This window comes from Pan paniscus, chromosome 22, assembly GCF_029289425.2.
Source record: "Pan paniscus chromosome 22, NHGRI_mPanPan1-v2.0_pri, whole genome shotgun sequence".
NCBI lineage: Eukaryota > Metazoa > Chordata > Mammalia > Primates > Hominidae > Pan > Pan paniscus.
In genome coordinates this window covers 36,766,595-36,788,369 of record NC_073271.2, presented here as the reverse complement: position 1 = coordinate 36,788,369, position 21,775 = coordinate 36,766,595, and the positions used below count along the sequence as shown (strand labels likewise).

At 42.1% G+C, this 21,775-nt stretch overlaps 1 protein-coding gene across 3 annotated transcripts in view; it reads left to right on the top strand.

Annotated features, from left to right (window-relative positions):
* Positions 1-21,775, top strand: part of DSCAM (DS cell adhesion molecule) — an 827,811-nt gene that overhangs the window by 150,516 nt on the left and 655,520 nt on the right. For all 3 annotated transcript variants that reach the window (XM_034948080.3, XM_063601284.1, XM_063601283.1), the window contains exon 3: positions 2,176-2,322. In XM_034948080.3, coding sequence (XP_034803971.3) covers positions 2,176-2,322 — 147 coding nt within the window. The remainder of the gene's footprint in view (positions 1-2,175; positions 2,323-21,775) is intronic.

Sequence of the window (21,775 nt, the reverse complement as noted above, 5' to 3'; positions counted from 1 at the left end):
TTAATGTTTGAAGCAGAGTCTGCGGAAGGTTTGGGGAGACAGAGTGATTTTATTGTAAAGAAACAAGCATCACACAGACAAAGGAGCTTAAATTGAAATCATTCCCCTGCTTAGGGGCACTATTCCTGTGACGGTAGACTCTATCTGTTGACCAGTCCCTCTTTCTCCTCTGTCCTCCATCCTCCTCTTCTCCTCTCTGTCTTCTGCTTCTCACCATGCCCAGATTCTCACCAATGAGTTTGATTAGTTTGCCTATATCTTCGTAGTCTCTTTCTAATCTATTACCGTAGACCTCAGCTCCCAGCAAAGGTTTACTTATGCAGGAGCCTTCCTGTACAAAGTCAGTTCCCTCCTCTCGGTGTAAGGATGTTGTTGCTGAGGTCAGTCTCTTGGGCGCCCTGAATTTTGGCCTAGTGGACCTCCTGCAGGAGGTGTGGAGTTGCTGCCTGGACCTTCACCTCATGCCGCTTGGGGATTACAGTGATGGGGGTCGCAGAAGATTTCAATACTTGGAAAAATCTGTCTGGTTAGATACAATAATGAAGAAATTCTCCAAGTTGGGGAAAAACGGCTAATGTTACAAGTGGAAACTGGAGAGGAAGGCTTTCATGAAAGACATGCTTTACTACAAAAATGCTCAGCATATCACAAGGTTAGCCCGACCTTAACAATCCTCTTCTAAAGAGCTCACCTCTGCCTACTGGGAGATTTCCCTTGAGAAATTCACCTTTAGCTTTGTTGGTGTGTTAGTACCTTTTGAAACCATTTTCATGGCACATATCTGTCCAGTAAGTGATTGATTCTTTAAGTGAGCTGGTTAGATGATTAGACAATAAGTTATCTCTGTGGATATCTTAGAAAATCATAGACTTATAGGATTCAGGCCTTGAAGGGGTTCCCACCACAATGCCCTCATTTTAAATTTGAGGAAAACAAAGCTCTAAAGAAGTAAGGCTGGCACATCTAATTGGGACTATATTCATCAGTGTCTTATTTCCCTGGAGACAGATCTTCCCCAACCCTGGGGATCCATCTCTGGCTATTGGTAAGTGTGGCCTTACCCAACCTGCTTCTAGCAGACACTGTTGAATTTTCACCTACGTTAACTGATTCACCACAGTCACCCTAGGGGGCAGATGCTACCAACATCATCCCCATGGTATAGACGGTGAGAGGATTTGCTCACTGCCCCACAGTCAGGGAGTGGCCGAGCTTGGATTTGAACCCAGGCAGCTGGGCCTGCTAGGTAGGTTCTGAACACCAGTACCACCCTGCCTCTGAGCCCAGACATCAAGGACGTGGAAGTCCACTCTGCAGTCTTTCTGGGATGCTCCTATCATGGGAGTGTTTGGGCAGGCTGTCTAATCAACATCCTTCCCTAAACAATGGGAAGCAGGATCAGTGTTTCCCAAACTGCTTTGCAACTGTCATTTAAAAATTTACTAATGAAAAATTATTTTAATTGTCTCAGAGTTCTCAAGGCTTCCCAGAAAAATTGCCTTGCCTGAATTTTTTATTCATTTTTTGTAGTCAGAAAAAAAATCTTCCTCGGCCCTTAGAGGACTAATAGCAGTTTGCCGTCATCATAACTTTGCAGAGCCAGTAACTTTTCTTTCATGAAGCTATTTCCTATCTCATGATACCTTCAGGGGGTCTATTAACTGTTTTAGATTATACTCTGGCCCCTTGGTATAGAGTGTAGTGTATTTTTTTATTCTTCACCCAGGCTGGAGTGCAGTGATATGATTATAGCTCACTGCAGCCTCAACCTCCTAGGCTCAGGTAATCTCATCTCAGCCTCCCAAGTAGCTGGGACTACAATCACACACCACCATGCCCAGCAATTTTTTTGTATTTTTAGTAGAGATGGGGTGTTGCCATGTTGCCTAGGCTGGTCTTGAACTCCTGGGCACAAGGGATCTACCCATCTTGGCCTCCCAAAGTGGTGGGATTACAGGCATGAGCCACCTTACCCAGCTATGTATTGTTAAGGGAATGAATGTTTTCTTAAGTCAGGCGATGAAAGACGTGAAACGTAGGCATCTTAACTGTTTTCCAGAAAGATATGTTATGCAATTGATGTGTGTGTGCTGCAGTGTATATGTTACAATGAGATACTCTCAGAATGAGCCTGTTGACCGTGTGCCTTACTGACGTCCTCTTTCTGCCTTCCAGTTTTACGGGAGCCCTATACAGTCCGTGTGGAGGACCAGAAAACCATGAGAGGCAATGTTGCGGTCTTCAAGTGCATTATCCCCTCCTCGGTGGAGGCGTACATCACTGTCGTCTCATGGGAGAAAGACACTGTTTCACTTGTCTCAGGTAGGCTTTGCGTCTCCAGGGTGCAGGACACCACGCTCACCTTCTGAAAAGGTTATTTCAGAGATGGAATCGGGTCTCCGTTTATGTGTTCATCATAATTCAGAATTAGTATTCTTAAGGTTGATGCTATTTTGTAAGTAAACCTGAAATAAGTGTTTTGTATTGGTTTATAATGGCTTGATTCAGACATCCTTTGGTGGGTTGACTGATGAAGAGAAATTAGTTACCGGCGCTGTAACTGTAGCCATTGTGTTAACTTTTTTGAGAAAACTGTGGTTTTATGTCTGCTTCTGAAAACAAGGTAGTAGTATTTTGCATCTATGAGAGACCTCAGCATTGCATATATAGCTGACATTCTGAAACTAAAATCTGGAAAATGGAAGCCTTGTTTTCATGCCCTTTTGGTGCTTTCCAATGTCTTGAGAGTTACGTTGTATCTCTGACCTATTTCTTGAAGATTCTACTAAGAATATATATGTAGCAATGAAATGTATATTTGCATATGAATAATTTCTTGGCTTATATTTGGTGTGTAGAAAAGACAAAATTTAAATTTAGCCTCCAAGAAACTGCAGTTCTTCATTTCTAATGGTGTTGATTTCTTGCTCTGTGCTATTTACCTGGAAAGGCGACTGTCCGCGTGATGCGTGGTGCTCCTGTACTTACATCCTTGGATAATGACTGTTGGCATATCTCAAAATGTGTTGGCTGCTTTTGGAAAAGAATTGTGAGGAGCATAGTCTGTGTTCCGGTGTGGATGATAAATAGTTGCCTTTTTTAGACATGTCTGTATGCCCTCACATGCGGGTGCACACATGCACAACACACATGTTAACAGACTTCTTGACTAAGCAACATTTTATCCATTTATAGAGAGCAGAATTTGGAACTAAACCCTCACGGTGACACACCGTTTTTGTTTTTCAGCTTATTGATTAGCTAGAGAGGTTGGTTACTGTACACCACCACCAGAGGCATTTAAAAGATCCAAATCAAAGTTGAAATACATTGCCATCATAGCACATTACTGGAATCTAGGATAGAATGGAATTCTTAGTTTTTATGAAAACATTGTCTTTATAGTTAATTCAAAACCCCTCACACTTCAATGAACAATACATTCCTTGCTGTTACGTTGACTAATCATCATAATTTAACTTAGGGTGTTGAAAAATACTAAGCTTAATAACTCAAATGCGATTGTAATCATCAGAATAGAGACTCACTTATACATTTTTATTTGCTAATTTTCAGTGTTGAAACATCTTCATCTTCTCTCCTTAGGGGTCATGTTAGTTTTCTTAATGGCAAATGGAAGGATTTGATGACAATCATCTGGCTAAGCTCGGAGTCAAAGGGGAGAGGCCCTCAAATTTATATGGCAAGGGAGTATAGGTTCAGGGAGTGGAAGAATTGGGAGCTACCTTTTCAATCTTCCGGACTCGGTGACCTAGGATAGAGACTTCACCATCTTTTAACCCTGTCATCCAAATTTTCAGCCTCATGGTCTGCTCTGGCAGAGGAAGAGAGCATGGGAGAATTACAAACGCCTTCTTAGTGCTTCCACTTGGAGGTGACACATGTTATCTCTGTTCATATTTAATTGGCCAAAGCAAGTCTCACGGCCATGCCTGACCTCAATGGGGCATGTGCCTGAAGGAAGAGGAGAACTGGAAATCTGGGTGAGAAATTGAAATATCTACCAGGAGGATTTTTTTAACTTTTATTTTAAGTTCAGGGGTACATGTGCAGGTTTTTTACACAGGTAAACTTGTGTCATGGGGGTTTGTTGTACAGATTATTTCGTCACCCAGGTGTTAAGCCTAGTACCCATTAATTATTTTTCCTGATCCTCTTCCTTCTCCCACCCTCCACCCTGAAGTAGGCCCCAGTGTGTGTTGTTCTTCTCTATGTGTCCCTGTGTTCTCATCATTCAGCTCCCACTTACAAGTGAGAACATGTTCTACCAGGAGGATTTTTGAATCTCTTTGGTTATGCATAATACGTGTGTTCTTTTGTTTTTAGACATCTTTAATTAGCAGCATCCTCATTGTTCTTGTTTCACCTTTTTGCAATCTCTGTGAACAGACTTTATTTTCCTTCAAATGTGAACCTAACTAAATAAAAAAAAAGGAAATGTGTATCTAGTGAGGGGATCTCATGCAATATAGAATTTATGCCCCTCTGATAGGAACTGTTAAAGCCCATGTCCTCTCCTCAGTCAGATACTGGAGCTTCATCCCTTCATACAATTTTAAATGCAAAAGTTTTGGAGAAGCGCTTGGTTTGTACTTCACAACAGCATCTAGAAAATAAATACAACACAGGTGTTTATCTTATTAAGGAATACATCAGTAAGAAGCTTTGGTTTGTTTGTAAGTAAGTCACTGAAAGAAAGGGAGAGAGAGACTTCATATCAGGTCATTCAACCTGAGTCGAATAGACTTGTCACTAAAAATGACCTTGTAAATGACAACAAGGCCCCAAAGCAGTGGCATGATCTGCTAATAGAAAGTCTGGAAATTGAGCATTTTACCTGACTTCTGTTGCTCACTGCTACAGTCAGACCCTGTTCCCAGTGTCTGAGCTCCACCCATCAACAATGCCCAGAAAAGGAGGTCATGAAGTCACTGGAGGTGACGCATGGTTTAAAACATTGGAGATCTTAATAAATAAACCATGCTCAGGAGGTTTAGATGGAGAAGGGTTATATTTCTCTCTGGTTACCAGCACAAGGCACAGATAAGGACAGAGGACAGCCTCCCTCCCCCATCACCCAGGCTGTGCCAGGGTGGAGGGCGCTAGAAGGAGGACCCTCCCTCCCTCCACACTGGCTGGGGCTGAGCCACTCCAGGGAAGCACTGGGATTCTTGGCTTCAGGGAACGACCTTGCACAGCACAGAAGTCCCAGGAACAGAGGGACTTTTTCTAAATTAGCCCTGACCTTCAGGGAAGCTGTCCTGAATGCCATATGCACAGCAGATGACCTGTAAAAGGTTAATTTGTCTCTGCTTTGTATATAAACTGTAACTCCTGCGAGCTAGTTTGGATTTATTCCTTGGCGTGGCCATCTCCCAGGTCCCTCTTCCCGGGTTATCAAGTCATCCCAGCCTGCTGGGATCTGGCTGGGAAGTTTGTTCCAGGAAGCATTCGTACTCTGCACAGATCACTTCCTTCAGTGGTTGATTCTTTCCATGGAGAAAAGCGATTCACTAAATCGGCCATGGAAATAAGCCTGTGTAAATATCTTACTGAGTGAGTGAGTTAGGAGCAGGTATGGGAGCGCCAGAGAGTTGACCTAGGATAGCTGAGAGCTGATGGCAGTCAAGAGAGGGCCCAAAAGCATGATTCACAGGCCATGGCCCAACGTGCCCCGCTGGGCTCAGGGCGAAGTGTGACCTGTCAGCCTGGGGGATGCTTAGCTGCTCAGCCTTGACTGTTGGGAGATCCCCTGGGAAGGTCGGAGCAGGAAAGGCCTGCTTCTCACAGATGAGCTTTGGGTTTCTGTGCCTCTCTAGGCCGGGGGACCTTTGGAAATCCTGGTGAAGGTGAATGGGTATTTGTCTTCTACAAATTCTTTTTTAATGAAAAGCGAAATTAAAGATGTTGGTGTATTTCCCTAAAAAGAAGCAAAATGGCTTCTGTTAGTATGTCTCACTAGGTTTTGCCTTTTATTTTGGTTAAGAAAACAAATGAGTAGGTTATTTTCCTGAGAAGCACAAATGCAGTGTTTGTCAGGGTTTAATGAGTGTTGTGCATTGTCATGGTTCCTTTTGGGAGCTTACCGCACATTAGGGCCTGCATTGATTTCTTTCCAGGACAGGCTTCGGTTGGCCCGAAGGTAGACGCAGGAATCAAGTTATGCCTCTTCATCATATGAGGCCATGAGGCTACCATTATCAAGGACATTAATGAGTTCATTGATTTTGAGTGACCTTTGGAAAGAATACCCCAACAGCTGAAAAGTAGAAATCCCATAATTCCACCAAATGGAGGAAAGATTCATAATATCTGATGTTGCTTTTCTGCCTGCCTGAGCTCTTCCCTGGGCCCTGGGGCCTCACAGGGTGACCCTTCCCTCTGGTATGATGGATGGGGGTGGGGTCGTAAATGTGCAAAGGAAAAGCATTTCAGAGACAGGCACACAAGGTGCCATCAGATGACCTCAGTTAATATGACAGATCCTGACCTATTGTGTTCTTACCTCCCTAGAATGAGCCAGGAAGAACAAGAGTCATGATGTCTATGTGGATTTTTTTAGACATCCTCATCACTTATCCTAAGCTGCAATGAAATCCTTTTAAATGCCATAATATTAATGTAGCCCAGTAAAAATATAGTAGCTTGAATAATGACATGCTTTTGGAGGTACTGCTGATGTGGAGATACATAAGACACCATCCTGGAAAAAAACAATAACACCGGCTTTATATTTGGGTTTCCCTTGACAAGCCTGTTGTGAATTTCCTCCCGATTAGGGAGGCCAGCAGTAAGAGAGCCCAGCCTTCCGTTTCTGTTTCTTCTGATAAAATTGTGAGAATCTCACCAGGGGTTTAGCTACATTAACATCAAAGACACAGCCCAGGGGTAACCGGATTTGGAAAATGGAAAAAGCAAACATTTTACTATTCCCAGAGAAACTGCCTCCCTCTTTAGCAGTGGCCCAATTTTCTGCTGTAATATTTCCTATGTGAATACCTCTATTAGTGATGATTCAAGGAGAATTTTACCTCTTAGGATCAATGAGTTCAGGTCGAAGGATGATTATCTTCTTTCTGTATTTTGGCTAAACGTGAACAATTTTCTGCCCACATGAAATATCAAAGGACATAAACCAACCACTTTACATGAAACATTTGCTGTAATTCTTCACTGCCACAATTATCATAGATCACGCAAGACTTGGGCTTTAAGAAGCACTCCCTCCCCAGGCCCCTGCAGAGATGGTTTCTGCTGTTGAGATGCTGGGGGAGGTTCCTGCACTGTCCCTCTTGGGGTGTTAGTGCTGCAGTAGGCGCTTAGGGCCTGAGGCTGCAGCTACACACACGGTTTTGCCTGGGGAAGTAGAGACGGTTTCAGAAAGGAGGTTGTGATTTAAGAAAACCTTTGCATCTTAGAGAGGGGAAAACAGATTATAGGTACAGCCAACCAAATTAGACAAGGCTGCCCTTAAGCACGTTTCAGCAAACCAGAACTAAGAGCAGATTGGATGCCGTATTCTCATGTGGGGAGGGAGGGAGAGCTAGCACAGCTGTCGGGGGGACCTGAGGGTCATGCTGTGGGGGGCCTCTGCTTTGTGCACTCTTGACTGTAGAAGTTAACCTTCCCTTTCTGTGGCACTTCTATTGTGATTTTATTGCTCCTCACTGAGCATTTTCCAGACATCTGCTATGCTGTGGCTGCTATCTTGTGGAGACCTGAGTCTGCCCTCAAAGAGCTTATGAGTAAAAGGAATGAGATAAACATTAAAATAATGTAAAATTTAAGAAAAACCTAGAGTCACCTGAAAGCCTCATGTTTGATTTTAAAAGTGCCAGAGAGTTGCAGAATTAAAGAAGCATTTCTTTAACATTCACTGAAAAGAAATTCGTGGGACCAAATGAAAAGTATAAAAGGAACATTTTTCTATCTGTTATCATCTACCTAGCTATCTGTCTTTGTATGTATCATCTAATCTTTTATTTATATTGCTTTTAGTAAATAAGAACCTCATTTTAAACACTGGAAAGTATTCTCAGCTCGGAACGTGCACACCAGACTGGAATTAGAAAGGCACAGAGATGTCATGTTTTTACCATGCTATATTTTTGGGAGCGAATTAACTGAGAAATAGGAAGAGAGGGCCCTGGTCTCTTTCTTTTTAAAAATCATTAATTATGTTATACTTTTTCCATTTAAGTCTATCGCTTACTAAATTAGTTTTTGCATGTTACCCCGCTGCCACCTGAAAGTAATTAAAAGCTGGTTGTTTACAGCTCTGGAGAGCCCCTGTGTGACACCAAGAATGGGGGTCGTGTAAGGCGAGGGGCACAGCCTGAGTCTCCAAACAGCTGCCAGCAAGGCTCCAAAGCAGCCACAATAGCAGCTAGTCTGCAGGGCCTCAGCCTGCCAGGAGGAGACCTGCACCCATTCTGAAAGCTGCAAACTGTGTATTGTGGAGTACAACCCAACACAGAGAAGTATGCTTTTGACTTTTGAACTACCAAAACAAGTAGACAAGACACATAGAGATAGGTATGTTAATATTTTTTCTTTAAAAAAGAAAACAAGAAAAGAAAGCATTGGGGCAAATTTAGCCCAGAGGATATCAGGAGGGGTGTGTGTACATGTGTGTGATGTGAGTGTTCACATATGTGTGTGGTGTTTGGTGTGGTGTGTGCATGATGTGTGATTGTGTGTGTGTAGCGTGTGTGGTGTGTGTGTGGCATGTGGGGTGTGTACTCTGTGTATATGTGGTGTGTGTGTGTGCCGTGTATGGTGTGTGAGCTCTGTGTGTGGGGTGTGTGTGTGGAGTGTGTGCTGTGCGTGGTGTGTGAGCTCTGTGTGTGTGTGGAGGGTGTGTGTGTGTGTGTGTGGAGTGTGTGCTATGTGTGGTGTGTGTGCTCTGTATGTGTGTGTGTGATATATGCATGGGGTGTGTGTGATGTGTGTGCTCTGTATCTGTGTGTTGTGTATGTGTGTGTAAAACCTCATTTGTTGGGCCACTCAGTCACACTAAAATCCCCCTTGATTTCCTATTTTAAGTTTCTGGAATATGACTTGATTGCAGCGCTGACTCAGGTTAGCTGGGTGGCCTAGGGAAAGGCGTTTCTATCTCTGTTTTTGTTTTTGTTTTTTTTTTTGCCTCAGTTTCCTCCCATGGATATACAGTGATTTCTCTAGTCCTCTCCCACAATACAGTGTCAGGATATTAAAATTCCAAATTGAATATTCCACTTCTTAAGCCAACTGCTGTCTAAGTTATTTTTTCACTTTCTTAGATTTAATCTTGCAGGATGTTATATGCCCGTGTCAAAGGTCCCCAAGCCCACCCTCAGGTTTGGTGATCTGCCAGGAAGACTCAGCATGTAGCTGCATCCATGGCTGTGACTTAATACAGGAGAAGGCTATGGAGCAAAAGCAGCAAAGGCAAAAGGCACATGAGGTGACATTCAGAGGAAAGCAGGCCCCAGCTCTCAGGGGTCTTCTCCCTGTGGAATCACTAGGAAGCACTTAATTTCTCCAGCAATGAGTCATGATAAGAGGTGCAATGTTGTCTACCAGGGGAGCAGGGGAGCTCCTGGAGACTCAGTGGCCAAGGTTTCCTTTGGGGGCAGGTCACGTAGGCACCCTGGTATGTTTGGTATGTGCCAAAGTTCCAGACTCCCCAAGGAAGGCAGGTGCTCATCATGAACTGTATTGCTTATGCAGTTCAGGCAGTGAGCCACTCTAAGGGTGGTGGGAACGCTGCCAATATCCTAGTTCCCAGATACCAGCCAAGGGACAGTCCTGCAAGCAGCCCTTCATATAAGAGCGACAGTCTCAGACCTACCGTGTTAACTCTTCTCTGTGCCATGCAACTTTTTAAATGATGTTGGCTCATCTTCATTTTCATACATTCAACGATCACTTTGCATATGCTCATCATGAAATGCTGGAGAAAGCAAATGAAGAAAATCTATGCTTTGTGTACTTCATTGCCTTGTACCCAAGTATTTCAAGCCTTAAGAAAGGTCTCATCCCAAATTATTTTAAGGTCCGAAAACACATTGACTCATACTCTTCCCTTGCTCCACCTAAGTGTAAATGGAGATCATTTTGTATTCTGCCATTAAGGATCTTCTGCTTTCTCTCTCTCCCTGTGATGTTTGGTTCTTCCTAAACATGGGAAACAGATGGCCAGCTAAGTCAATCAGATGTAATTTGGACACAAGCATATTCTCTGGTCTGTTGTTCATCTAAGAGTTTTCATTTCAGGAAAGTTCAAGAGAATAACAGGATCATTTAGGAAAGAATATCGTGTAGTGATAACCATAATGCTGTTAGATTATTATTATTATCGACAAGCTAAAATAGATGTCACAAATCAAGATTTGCTTAGACAATGTGCCACAGGATAAGAAAACAGGATTTGAGATTGAGAAATATAATTTTAGACTCAGAATAACTTGCTAGCTACTCAAGAAGTCAGTGTGAACTCAAGGTATTGTCGAGCAGAGATAAAGGTGGGTTGGACCAGGCTTATGGTGCTGTGTCCTTTGCTCTGGGCTGGAGCAGGTGGAGGAAGGTCTCCTTAAGCAGATGGGTTGCTTGGCCTCCAGAAATCCCTCAGGCGGAGCTACCTGGCTGTCAGCCCTTTGTGGCTCTCCTTCTGGGCAGATGGGACAGGATGGAGTAAACCATCCAGCAGCCCAGACTTCCTCTCTCCTCAGCAACCGCGTCACCTGTGGAATCCTCAGTCTAGGAGCCACCCCGCTTCCCTTCTCCACTGTCAGCCTGTGGAGCGTTCCTGCAGACTGGGCACATTGAGCATTTATGCCAGTCCGGTTTCTTTTTTCTTTTTTTTTGATGGAGTCTCACTCTGTCACCCAGGCTGGAGTGCAGTGACGCGATCTCGGCTCACTGCAACCTCTTCCCCACCGGGTTCAAGTGATTCTCCTGCCTCAGCCTCCCAAGTAGCTGGGACTACAGGCACCTGCCACCACACCTGGCTATTTTTTTTTTTTTTAGTAGAGACGGGGTTACACCATGTTAGCCAGGATGGTCTCGATCTCCTGACCTCGTGATCTGCCTGCCTCGGCCTCCCAAAGTGCTGGGATTATAGGCATGAGCCACCGTGCCTGGCCCGGTCTTAACCAGCTCTTCACTGCTTGTCTGGATGCTCAGGTGTTTTTGCTTCCCACGTCTGTATAGCTGAAGAGGTCTTTCCCAAGCTTTTTCTCAGCATCCTGGAGCACCCCATTCTCAACTCTGCTGAACCTACTCTCCAGTGTTCAAAGGATCGTAACTTTTCACTCTGCAGGGGCTGAGAACAGCTCTCTTCAGACGACCCTTTCTACCTCCTGCATGGCTCAGCCCCACGTTCTCTCTCACAGGAAGAGCTGTCCTCTTTCCTTCCAGCTTAGCCTCCCACCGTGCTGCCCTCCTGGTCCCCTTCCCTGCTCCGGCGTTCTAGGACCTCTTTTCATCAGCTGTGCCCTCTGTTGCTTCAGACAGCTTCTCTTTAGTAATTACCGTATTTCTTGTGACACAGGTGCTCAGGTCCCCCAGTTTTAAAGAAACCTTTCCCTTTGCTGACTTTCATACTTGTTTCTTTCTCTGTCTTTACTTTCTTCCTTCCTTCTTTCTTTTTTTTCTCTCTCTCTCTCTCACACACTCCTTTCATTCTTTCTCTTTCTTCTGGCAAACTGTTTGAGATAATAGTTTATAGTAGTGAGTATTTTGGGCTTTGCCTGTTACAATCTACTGAAATTTACTATTTCAAGATCACCCATGACTTCCGAATGTTAAATCCCAAGGCTGTCTCCTGGTCCAGTTTCTCTCTGACCTCCCTGTTAGATGTACACAGTTGACCTACTTCCTCTGTTGGTTCCTGTATTTGGCAGCTCTGGATGCCAAAACAAAATATCACACAGTGGGTGGCTTAAACAACAGCAATTTATTTCCTTATAGTCCTGGAGCCTAGAAGTTTGAGATCAGGCTGCCAGCATGGTCAGGTTCTGATGGGGGCCTCATCCTGGCGTGCAGATGGACACCTTCCTGCTGTCCTTACATGACTGACTTTCTCATGTTTCTTCTTGCAAGGACACTAATTCTATCCGATTAGGGGCCCACCCTTATGACCCGATTTAACCGTAATTACTTTCATACTCCAAATTACTTCTCTTAGTAATTACTGTATTTCTTGTGACACAGGTGCTCAGGTCTCCCTTCCCTTCCCTTCCCTTCCCTCCTCTTCCCTTCCCTCCCCTTCCCTCCCCTTCCCTTCCTTTCCCTCCCCTCCCCTCCCTTCCCCTCCCTTCCCCTCCCCTCCCATCCCCCTCCGCTCCCTTACCTTCCTCTTTCTCTCTCTCTTTCTTTCTTTCTCTCTCTCTCTTTCTCTCTCTCTTTCTCTCTTCTACCTTTGTTTTCTTGCTTCCTTTTCTTTCTTTCTTTCTTTTTTCTTTTTCTTTCTCTCTCTTTCTCTCTTTCTTTGGGGTTAGGGCTTCATCATCTACAACTTTAGGGGACACAAGGCAGTTCATAGCAGTTGCTCTCCTTTGGTTTGTATCCGACTACACTGCCTGGTTGATCTTCTCTCTGAATATTTCTGTGCTATCTCTTTCCTTCAGTTTGCATCTTCCCCTCTCAGAAATGTATGTCAATCTAAAAGTCCAATCCCGGCCACTTTCTGTATTGGTCATTTCATCATCTTCCAGGGCTTCATCCATGACTTGTACCTGTGTGACCCCAACTTCGGACCTGCCTTCTCTCCTGGTCCTGCTTATTCACTCCCCCTGCATCCCTCTGGCCACCTCCAACAAAGGAAACCTTCCCCATGACCACAAAGGAATTTCCCTTTGATTTATTCATTTATTTTTTAATATCATGACTGTATTAGTTTCCTAGGACTACAAAAAAAAAAATACCATGAACTGAGTGGTTTCAAACAATAGAAATTTATTTCCTCACAGTTCTGAAGTCTGGAAATCCAAAGTCGCAGCATCAGCACGGCTGTGCTGACTCAGAGGGCTGCGGGGAGGGTCTCTGTCAGTACTCTGGGGAGGGTCCCTGTCAGGCCTCCCAGCACCTGGTGTTGCCTGCGGTCCTTGGCTCCTTGGCATCCTTGACTTGCAGAAGTCTCACTCCATCCAGTCCCTCCCTCTACTGACACGTGACTTTTGCCCTGTGTGTGTCTTCGCATTTCTTCTCCTCTTCTAATAAAGGCAACAGTCATATTGGATGAAGGGCCCACCTTATTTCAGTATGACCTCATGGTAACTTACATGATTACATCTACCACAACCCTGTTTCCAAATAAGGTCACATTCTGAGGCTCCAGAAAGGACATTTTTGGGGGAAGCTATTTAACCCACTATGATTACAAATTCTTCCAATTCTTTATTTGCCCTCTCTCACACATTTTATATCTTTCCATCTCCTGCTGGACACACAGTAGACAACTGATAAATATATACTCAATGAGATTCTTAAAAAAAAAAAAAAAAGCATTTTTAAAGGAAGGAAACAAAAAGCAGACAGCCCCATCAGGGTAGCCAGGAGTGCTGGTGTGCCAGGCCCTGTGGGTCCCTGCAGCCCTGTCCCCGGCGGCGCCAGCATCCAGCTGGCAGCCACACCACCAGCTGCCGCTGTCCCAGCTGCAAGTAGCCTGGTCTGTGTCAGAACGGGCTGGGGGCCAGTAGGGCACAGGATCCAGGCAGTCCTGGACCAAGCACAGGGGCGGCAGGCAAGCTGCTTCACCTGCATTTCAGATCCTCACGTTCGGGTGCCACGGCTTATTGGGCATCTTCAAGTCCTGTGTTTCCTTCCTCAAAAGGAAAAGGGGGAAATTTGTTAATGGACAAACGACTCATCAATTTCCCAAGTGATTAGTAGTCTGAAAACATGTGCATGAAAAAATTGCCTCAAAAGTTACCCTTGATTACAAAATCAATTCCAAACAAACTGAATTTTTATTGGATAAACTGTCACCTGTGGTTGAAACTTCAACAACTAGATTCTATTTGCAAAGTTGTATTGACTATCCAAGGCTCATGTATGGGGGAAGTAATGAGAGTATTTACAGAATATTTCAGTGTGTGTAGTTCCTGAAAATACAGTTATTCCAAAATTAATTCCAAACTAACTGAATTTTTATTGGCTAAATCGTCACCTATGGTTGAAACTTGAACAACTAAATTCTGTTTGCAAAGTTGCATTGACTCTCCAAGGCTCATGTATGGGAGAAGTAATGAGAGTATTTACAGAATATTTGAGTGTGTGTAGTTCCTGAAAATACAATGATGCTGCTGAAAATATTGGCTGTCCAGAATTGGACTTTATGAGCAACAGAAAATCCACAGCACACACTGCTCTGCAGTAGAGCAGAGTCAAAATGTTCTTTGAAAAGAAGCTATAAACAGATACAGTAAATAAGCAAAAATACACAGATCCTGTGTGCTCTTAGAGGTGGTTTCAGGTTTCTGCATGTCTTTCATTTTGCCAGCAGCGCACAGCAGGGCTTGGGTTTGCACTCAGAGGAGCCTGGCTTTGGGTCCCTACTGCACAGCTGTGAGACCTTCCATAGTTAAATACCTCTCTGTGGACCTGGGTACTGTGTTTTTATAAAGATGAAGAATGCCATAACTGCAGTTCCAGGCCAAGTGAGGTGCTCCATGAATTTGAACATAGCTAAGTAATTCTGGACCTCTAGGTGTGCATTTCTCTATAGAGCCTGTAGATAGTGTGGAGCCTGAAGCCAGTGTCTAGGTCCATACCCCATATTCAACCTGGACCAAGTTATGTAACCTTGAGTTAGTCATATAACCTTGCTATGCCTCAATTTCCTCAATTGTAAAATGGAAATAGGAATAAAAATAACATTATAGTAAGATTGTTATAAGAATTAAATGAATTAATATAGGTAAAGTTCTTAGCACAGTGCTTGACATTAATGTATGTCATTGTCCTTCTTCTTCTTTCTATTATTATCATTGTCTTCTGTCTAAAGTGTTTGTATCCCAGAAACCAGAAGGTCAGGACACCGTGATTTCAAAACAAATAGGCCGTTGTTTGTGTGAGGCTTGTTAGGAAGTAAAAGAAAAGTAGTTCTATTTAAGAATTGCTAAAATGCAAGGTATGCTGAAGAATTCATGGGGAAATAATCCAAAATCCTTCAATTTCAACATAAAAGCATTAGAATGCTATTGAACTAATAGTCTGTAGGATTTTAAAATAAACAACTCTTTACTTATTTATTAAAATGTTTATTTTTCTTAAATAGCAAAAGTATGATATAAAATGACAATAAGGCAGAATGAAAGGATCTTATATTTTGCCTTAACCATCACAGCTAAATCAGAGTATGTATTTGCAGTAAAGATTAGTATTTACATTAAAATACTTGTAGCACATTTCAGTTATTGAATAGCTAACAATTCTATGGCATGCACATGTCAGGTTATACCTAAAAGCTTCTCGACAACCCCATTAAGTAATTGCTTTCATCAGCCCCACTTTACAGATGAGAACGCTGAGGCAGAGAGAGCTTCAGTAATTGACCCAAGGTCCTTTCCTGAAATTCTCCCTCTCTAGAAGATAGAGATTTTGCCTTTTCTTAAACTTTCTTTCAGTTTCCCATATTATGTACATGCATAAGAGCCAACAAATACTGTCGACTGAATGATAACATTACCATTCCAGACACATAGTAGAAGCTTAATACATGTTTATGGAGTGAATCTTGAATAAGCAACTTTTCCATGAGAGTGGTGGTGTTATTTCCTTTTAAATTCTTCTCAATGCTTTAATAAGAGCTTTTGCTTTTCTATATTTTTTTCTACTACTCTAAAATAAAATTTCACATCAGCCTCTCCTCCCAATGCAAAGAGTGCCTGTGTTGGCCAATCAGGGGCAGCCTGGGATTTCACAGCTGACATCTCCTACGTGATGCCATTCTGAGGGAAATCAAAATTTCAAATTCCCAGTATTTATTATTCCCAAAACAAAAGCTGTCTTCTTTTATTTTCATGAAATGATTTTATTGTTGGAACCACCTACAGCTTTACACTGCAGCATTTTTTAAAAAGCAGGACAGTGCAAGTCAAGGTGAGGCTGACATGCCCAGACCTTCAGAGGCGAGTTACAGCATTTCCTGATGCACTGAATCCATAGCCACACCACGAGCCTCAGACTTTACTTTCAGTTTTTTATCTAAAGGGTTATACACATTTGGTGAGCACAGAGTGTCAGCCTGCCATGGATAGCTTTTGTGTGTGAGGGCATGTTGTTTCAAATAGTGATCAATATGCTTCACCAATTTATGATGATGGATCTAAGAATGGTAGAATTTCTGTGTGGAGAAACTTCAGGGTGTCTTTTTGAGCTGGATACTGGAGCCCTGGAAAGGTTACATGGGGGGAAGGGACGGCAGAAATGACAGCTGCTGAGCCAATCAGATCACCCACACGCGCCCATATGAGGATGTAAATATCACCTAGATCAGCCTCCCATCTCTATCACTGGCTCCGATTTCTCATTGGAGAATTATTTTATAGATGAAGAAAGTACCCAGATGTGAAAAGTCACCTGAGCAGTGAATGGCAGTGCAGGGACTCCAACCTGGGATTTTGTGGTGGTTGTGTCTGCACTAGTTCTGTGTTCAGTTGAAAATTTCTCCATTACTGTCATTTAAGCACTTATTCTGGATAAGGCAATGCTTTTAAAGTTGCCATTTTAAAAATTATATGACCTGTTTTAAAAAGACACAAAAGAGATAGAAACACACCAGATATAACCTAATTATAATCAGTAGGCTTATTATACTGAAGGAATTACAAAGACTTATTTTTCTGAAAGAAGTTCATTGAAAACTCTACTTTCCAAAATGATTCATTTTGAAATAAACTTATAACTGAGCTTTACTTCAATATCAAATATTTAAAATATACTTTAATGCAAATAATATGTTGTATATCTGAAAATGTTTACCTGTAATTTCTGAAAAAAAAGTATTTATATATACGTATTGTCTTAGATTGTTTGGGCTGCATTAACAAGTTACCATGGATTGGGTGGCTTATAAACGGCAGAAATTTATTTCTCAGAGCTCTGGAGGCTGGGAATTCTAAGATCAAGGAGGTGGGTAGATTTGGTGTCTGGTGAGGGTTCTCTTCCTGGTTCATAGACAGCTGTCTTCTCATTTTCTCATATGGCAGAAGAGGTGAATGGTGTCTCTGGGGTCTCTTTTTAGAAGGGCCCTAACCTCATTCATGAGGGCTCCACCCTCACGACCTAATCACCCTCCAAAGGATCCACCTCCCGATAGCATCACATTGAGGTTTAGGTTTCAACATATGAATTTTGGGAGGCAGGGAAATAGATCTTCTGTCGATATACATATTTTTTTAATAGATGGAAATATCCTTAGGCCAATGTTTCTTGACTTTTTGGGGGGATCATGGACATGTTGAGTAAGTAATAAAAGCTATGGGGCAGTGGATCTTCAGAAGAACACACCAGTATCGAAAGCTGCAACAGTCCAGGCCTTTTTTGCTTCCTTTCAACCTTGTGACTGTCTGCATTCCCTCACCCCCCGCCGCTCCCACTTGTCCTTACCCAGATTAACCAGGGATTCATACTCCATTAAAATGCCTGATATAGATGTTGGATCGTGTCTTCCTTTTTTTCAACCTAAATTGCATTTTGAAACCTTCAGCCACACTCTTTTCTCTGATCTCTTATTTGTCCTGGTTTCCTCTGCTTCTTTTTATGCACACATTTTTTTTTCCTCCTATGCCCATTGCATTGTACCAGTATCTTTCACTACAATTGTTCTTGTACCAGGAAAAGTAAAGGGTTTTTATAAAAAGCCTTCATCAAGTCATTTTCAAACTGCAGATGATACTAGGAAAGAAAGGCCATACTGAGATTCCCCCCCGCTAATTAGATGGTGAAATTTTTAGTTCTCAGCATTGTTATCTGTTTGAATTGAAACCCTATCATTGAAAAAGCCAAATGAACTTGAAATTGAGGAGGGCCATTTCCCAAAACGGAACGCAGCCAGGCTGAATCCCTCGGTGGAGAGCCAGGGAGCACGAGGCCCGGATGCACGTGACTCGTTTCCACAGTTCTGATTCCCAAGCGAAGTAATTTGTTCTTTAAAAAAATTATACTAGGATTCAAGACTTTAAAAAAAAATCTGTATTGCCAAATGCTTACCATGCATGATGAAATATTGAAGAAAGGTGTATCTCAGCCTTGCAGGTAATTTTTAAATGATCCACAAGGATTTATTCAAGGTCAGTAAATTCTGTGTTCGCACTTTCTATGTCAGTCTGTGTCCCACACTGTGTCCCCATCAAGTCAATTCCTCTGATGCTGAATCTACTCTATTCCTTGCCTCTAAGTAAAAAAATTTTTAAAAATTAAAAAACAAAACAAAACAAAAAACAAGCAAACAAAAGAACAATACGGCAATCGAAGTCTCAAGCATTTCCTCTTTTACTGAATTCGACACAATTCCATCGCTAAGTAAAGAAAACCTGAACATCCTGTTGCTGGCCGTGCCTCCCAGGGTTCTCCAGTAAACCTTTTCCATGAAAGTCTGGAGTCCATTTCAGATGCAAAACATGCAGAACCTCTGGGCTCCGCGAGGCCTGATGCATGACTTTGATAGGACTCTGCACATGCTTAGTTTATGGTCCTGAACATGTGTATTTTCCTGAATTTCTTGTGCTTTTTTTTACTGTCTTTGACTTGTTGACATAAGATGAATGTTTCTCTCTTGTTTTATCAAAATATTTAAGTGTTTTTAGTTTTGTATTGAGATTTTTAAAAACAAAGCTTTTCTTGCTAGTAAGGATATGGATAATTACTTTCTTTTCAAGAAAAATGGTGAAACTGGAAAAGTAATTTCATGTATTTAAAATATACACTTGTTGCATAGTTATTGATCAGTTTATAAATTTTACACCTTTTTGGTGGTGGGAAAAATATATTCATAGTGACTTCTATTTTAAATTCTGGATCTAAGACGATGCTGCTTTTTACTAATAGTGGCTATAGAGTATATGTATTCTTGTAAAATGGTTATGCAGAAGGAGAATAGGAAGGACTATAGATACGCGATTAAAGATATTTCTCTTTTGAAGGGTTAGTTAAATTGAGGAGGCAGCACGAGGGACAAACATTGTAAACTCTGTGTGTAACAGCAAGGATATTCAAGGTGACAAGGATCAGAACCTCTGTGAAGGTTCAGTAAAATTATTTGTGCACATCAGGTTATTATACAGGATGTAAAAATCCAGTTTTATGGCAAGATTTATTTGTTTATTTGTGACTATCATATACAACCTGAATTTAAAAACTAGAGGCAACACTCATAGCAATTTAGAATGCAGCTTTTCTTGTGATTTAAATTGGACTTATTTTTCTTTAGTCTCCAACCCTTTCTTAGAAGAATTATAGTGGAGCAGAAACTATAAATTAGGGACAGTTATTTGAACCTAGTTACAGAAACGAAGTTATTGGCATGGGGATTCTATAGGAGGGACTCTACATTGGATGGAAATGAAGGAATAACTGGAAGAAGAAAGGAGCAAATAGGCCCAAGTATACATTTCACTGTGTGAACCCATAATTCTCTCTGATAGCTGCATGATTAATTCAAAGATTTATTGATTTTTCCCTTCTCTACTCCAGCCTGCTGACCTGGTTTTGTTGACAGGTTTGTGTGGATCAAGCCAATCTGACAGATGAAAGTGTGCTACCATATTAGTCCCCGTGGTCTCGGGCAAATATTTTATACAGTGTCCTTATCAACAGTAACCGAACAGATGTGAGGCATCCGTCAACACTCCTTCCCATGCCATGCCATGAAATAGACTCAGAGACTCCAGCCCCACAGCAGAAGCAGCTGGGATTATTCGTTTTAATGAACATGCATTGTGTGTACGTGTGTGCGCGTGTGTGTGTATGTTTATATAATGAGGTGGGAGTGTGGAAGTTATGGCATTTTTACTCTTAGTAACAAATATTAACTGACAGTTAGCTTTTAAAAATACCTTTATGGGCCGGGCGCGGTGGCTCACACCTGTAATCCCAGCACTTTGGGAAGCCAAGGCGGGTGGATCGGGAGGTCAAGACCATCCTGGCTAACACGGTGAAACCCCGTCTCTACTAAAATACAAAAAATTAGCCGGGCGTGGTGGCAGGCGCCTGTAGTCCAAACTACCCGGGAGGCTGAGGCAGGAGAATGCCATGAACCTGGGAGGCGGAAGCTTGCAGTGAGCCGAGATCGCGCCACTGCACTCCAGCCTGGGAGACAAAGTGAGACTCCGTCTCAAAAAAAAAAAAAAAAAGAAAAAAAGAAAATACCTTTAATGATACCTGAGATTTACTTCAAAACAATCCATTGCCAGGGGTGAGGTTGTAGCCTGAATTGATAATTTCTGAAGCTGGGGGATGGTACATGGAGGTTTATTATACTCGTTATATCCTTCACGTGTGTTTAAAATATTCTATAATGAAAAGTTGAGGGAAAACACCTATAAGACAAATCATATTTTTTACTTGAAACTTCAGATTACATGTTTAAACATGAGCAATTGGCACATCACCAAGCCAGGAATAGGCAGATTATAAATGTCATATTTTAAAAATTAATGCTACAACAACTGAAGTATTTTTCTGTTGGTTATGAGCCCAAAATTCTGGCCAAAGACTAGAACCACAAATAAAATGGTCCTTTAAGACTAGTGGATCATCTCCAAGTTGAGTGTATTCTTTCTCAGCTAATAAAATGAGATATTTTTGACCAGCATTTCTCAAACTGTGTCCATGGAGAGATTAGGAAGATAGGGAAAAGATTATGTGGATTCTGGTTCAAAAAATTTTAGGAAATAATACATTAAGCAATAGCAACCCAGTTCCATGCAGCACGAATGTCAAAGTGATTGTGGCCACTTTTTAAAACCAATTAAATTAGTTAATTTTTATTTTTATTTTCTCTCTTTAGATGTATTAGTCCATTCTCACATTGCTGTAAAGAAATACCTGAGGCTGGGTAATTTATAAGGAAAAGAGATTTAACTGGCTCACGGTTCTGCAGGCTATAGAGGAAGCATGGTGCCAGCATCTGCTTCTGGGGAGGCCTCAGGGAGCTTTTACTCATGGTGGAAGTCAGAGCTGGAGCAGAAAGTTCACATGGTAAAAACAGAAGCAGGAGAGAGTGAGGGAGGAACTGCATACTTTTAAACAACCAGGTCTCATGAGAACTCACCATCTGAAAAATATTGTGGATAGTGCTAAACCATTCATGGGAAATCCACCCCCATGATCTAATCACCTCCCCAGGCCCCACCTCCAACATTAGGGATTACAGTTCTACATGACAGCTGGGCAGTGACACAGATCCAAGCCATACCACCAGACCACTCATGTTATTCTATAGAATATAATTTAGAAAAAACTACTTCCAACGTAAGGCCACTAGAGGTGATTTGCATAAAATTGAGGTTGTTTAAGGCCTTGAGTTAAACAATTCAGGGTTAAATATGAGTTAGATGTTTTCATAGGACCAAACAACATTTATAGGTCTTGAATAAATCTGAAATTTCTACTTTTATAAAGTCTAATATGTAGATACACTGGGTTTCATTGGATTCTAATTCTATTTTTTGTATTTTGGGGGGCCATTATTTTTATCTTTACTACTGTAAAACAAGACACCATCACAGCCAACTCCAAATGGCCAGCTGTGAAGTGGAAGGAAAGA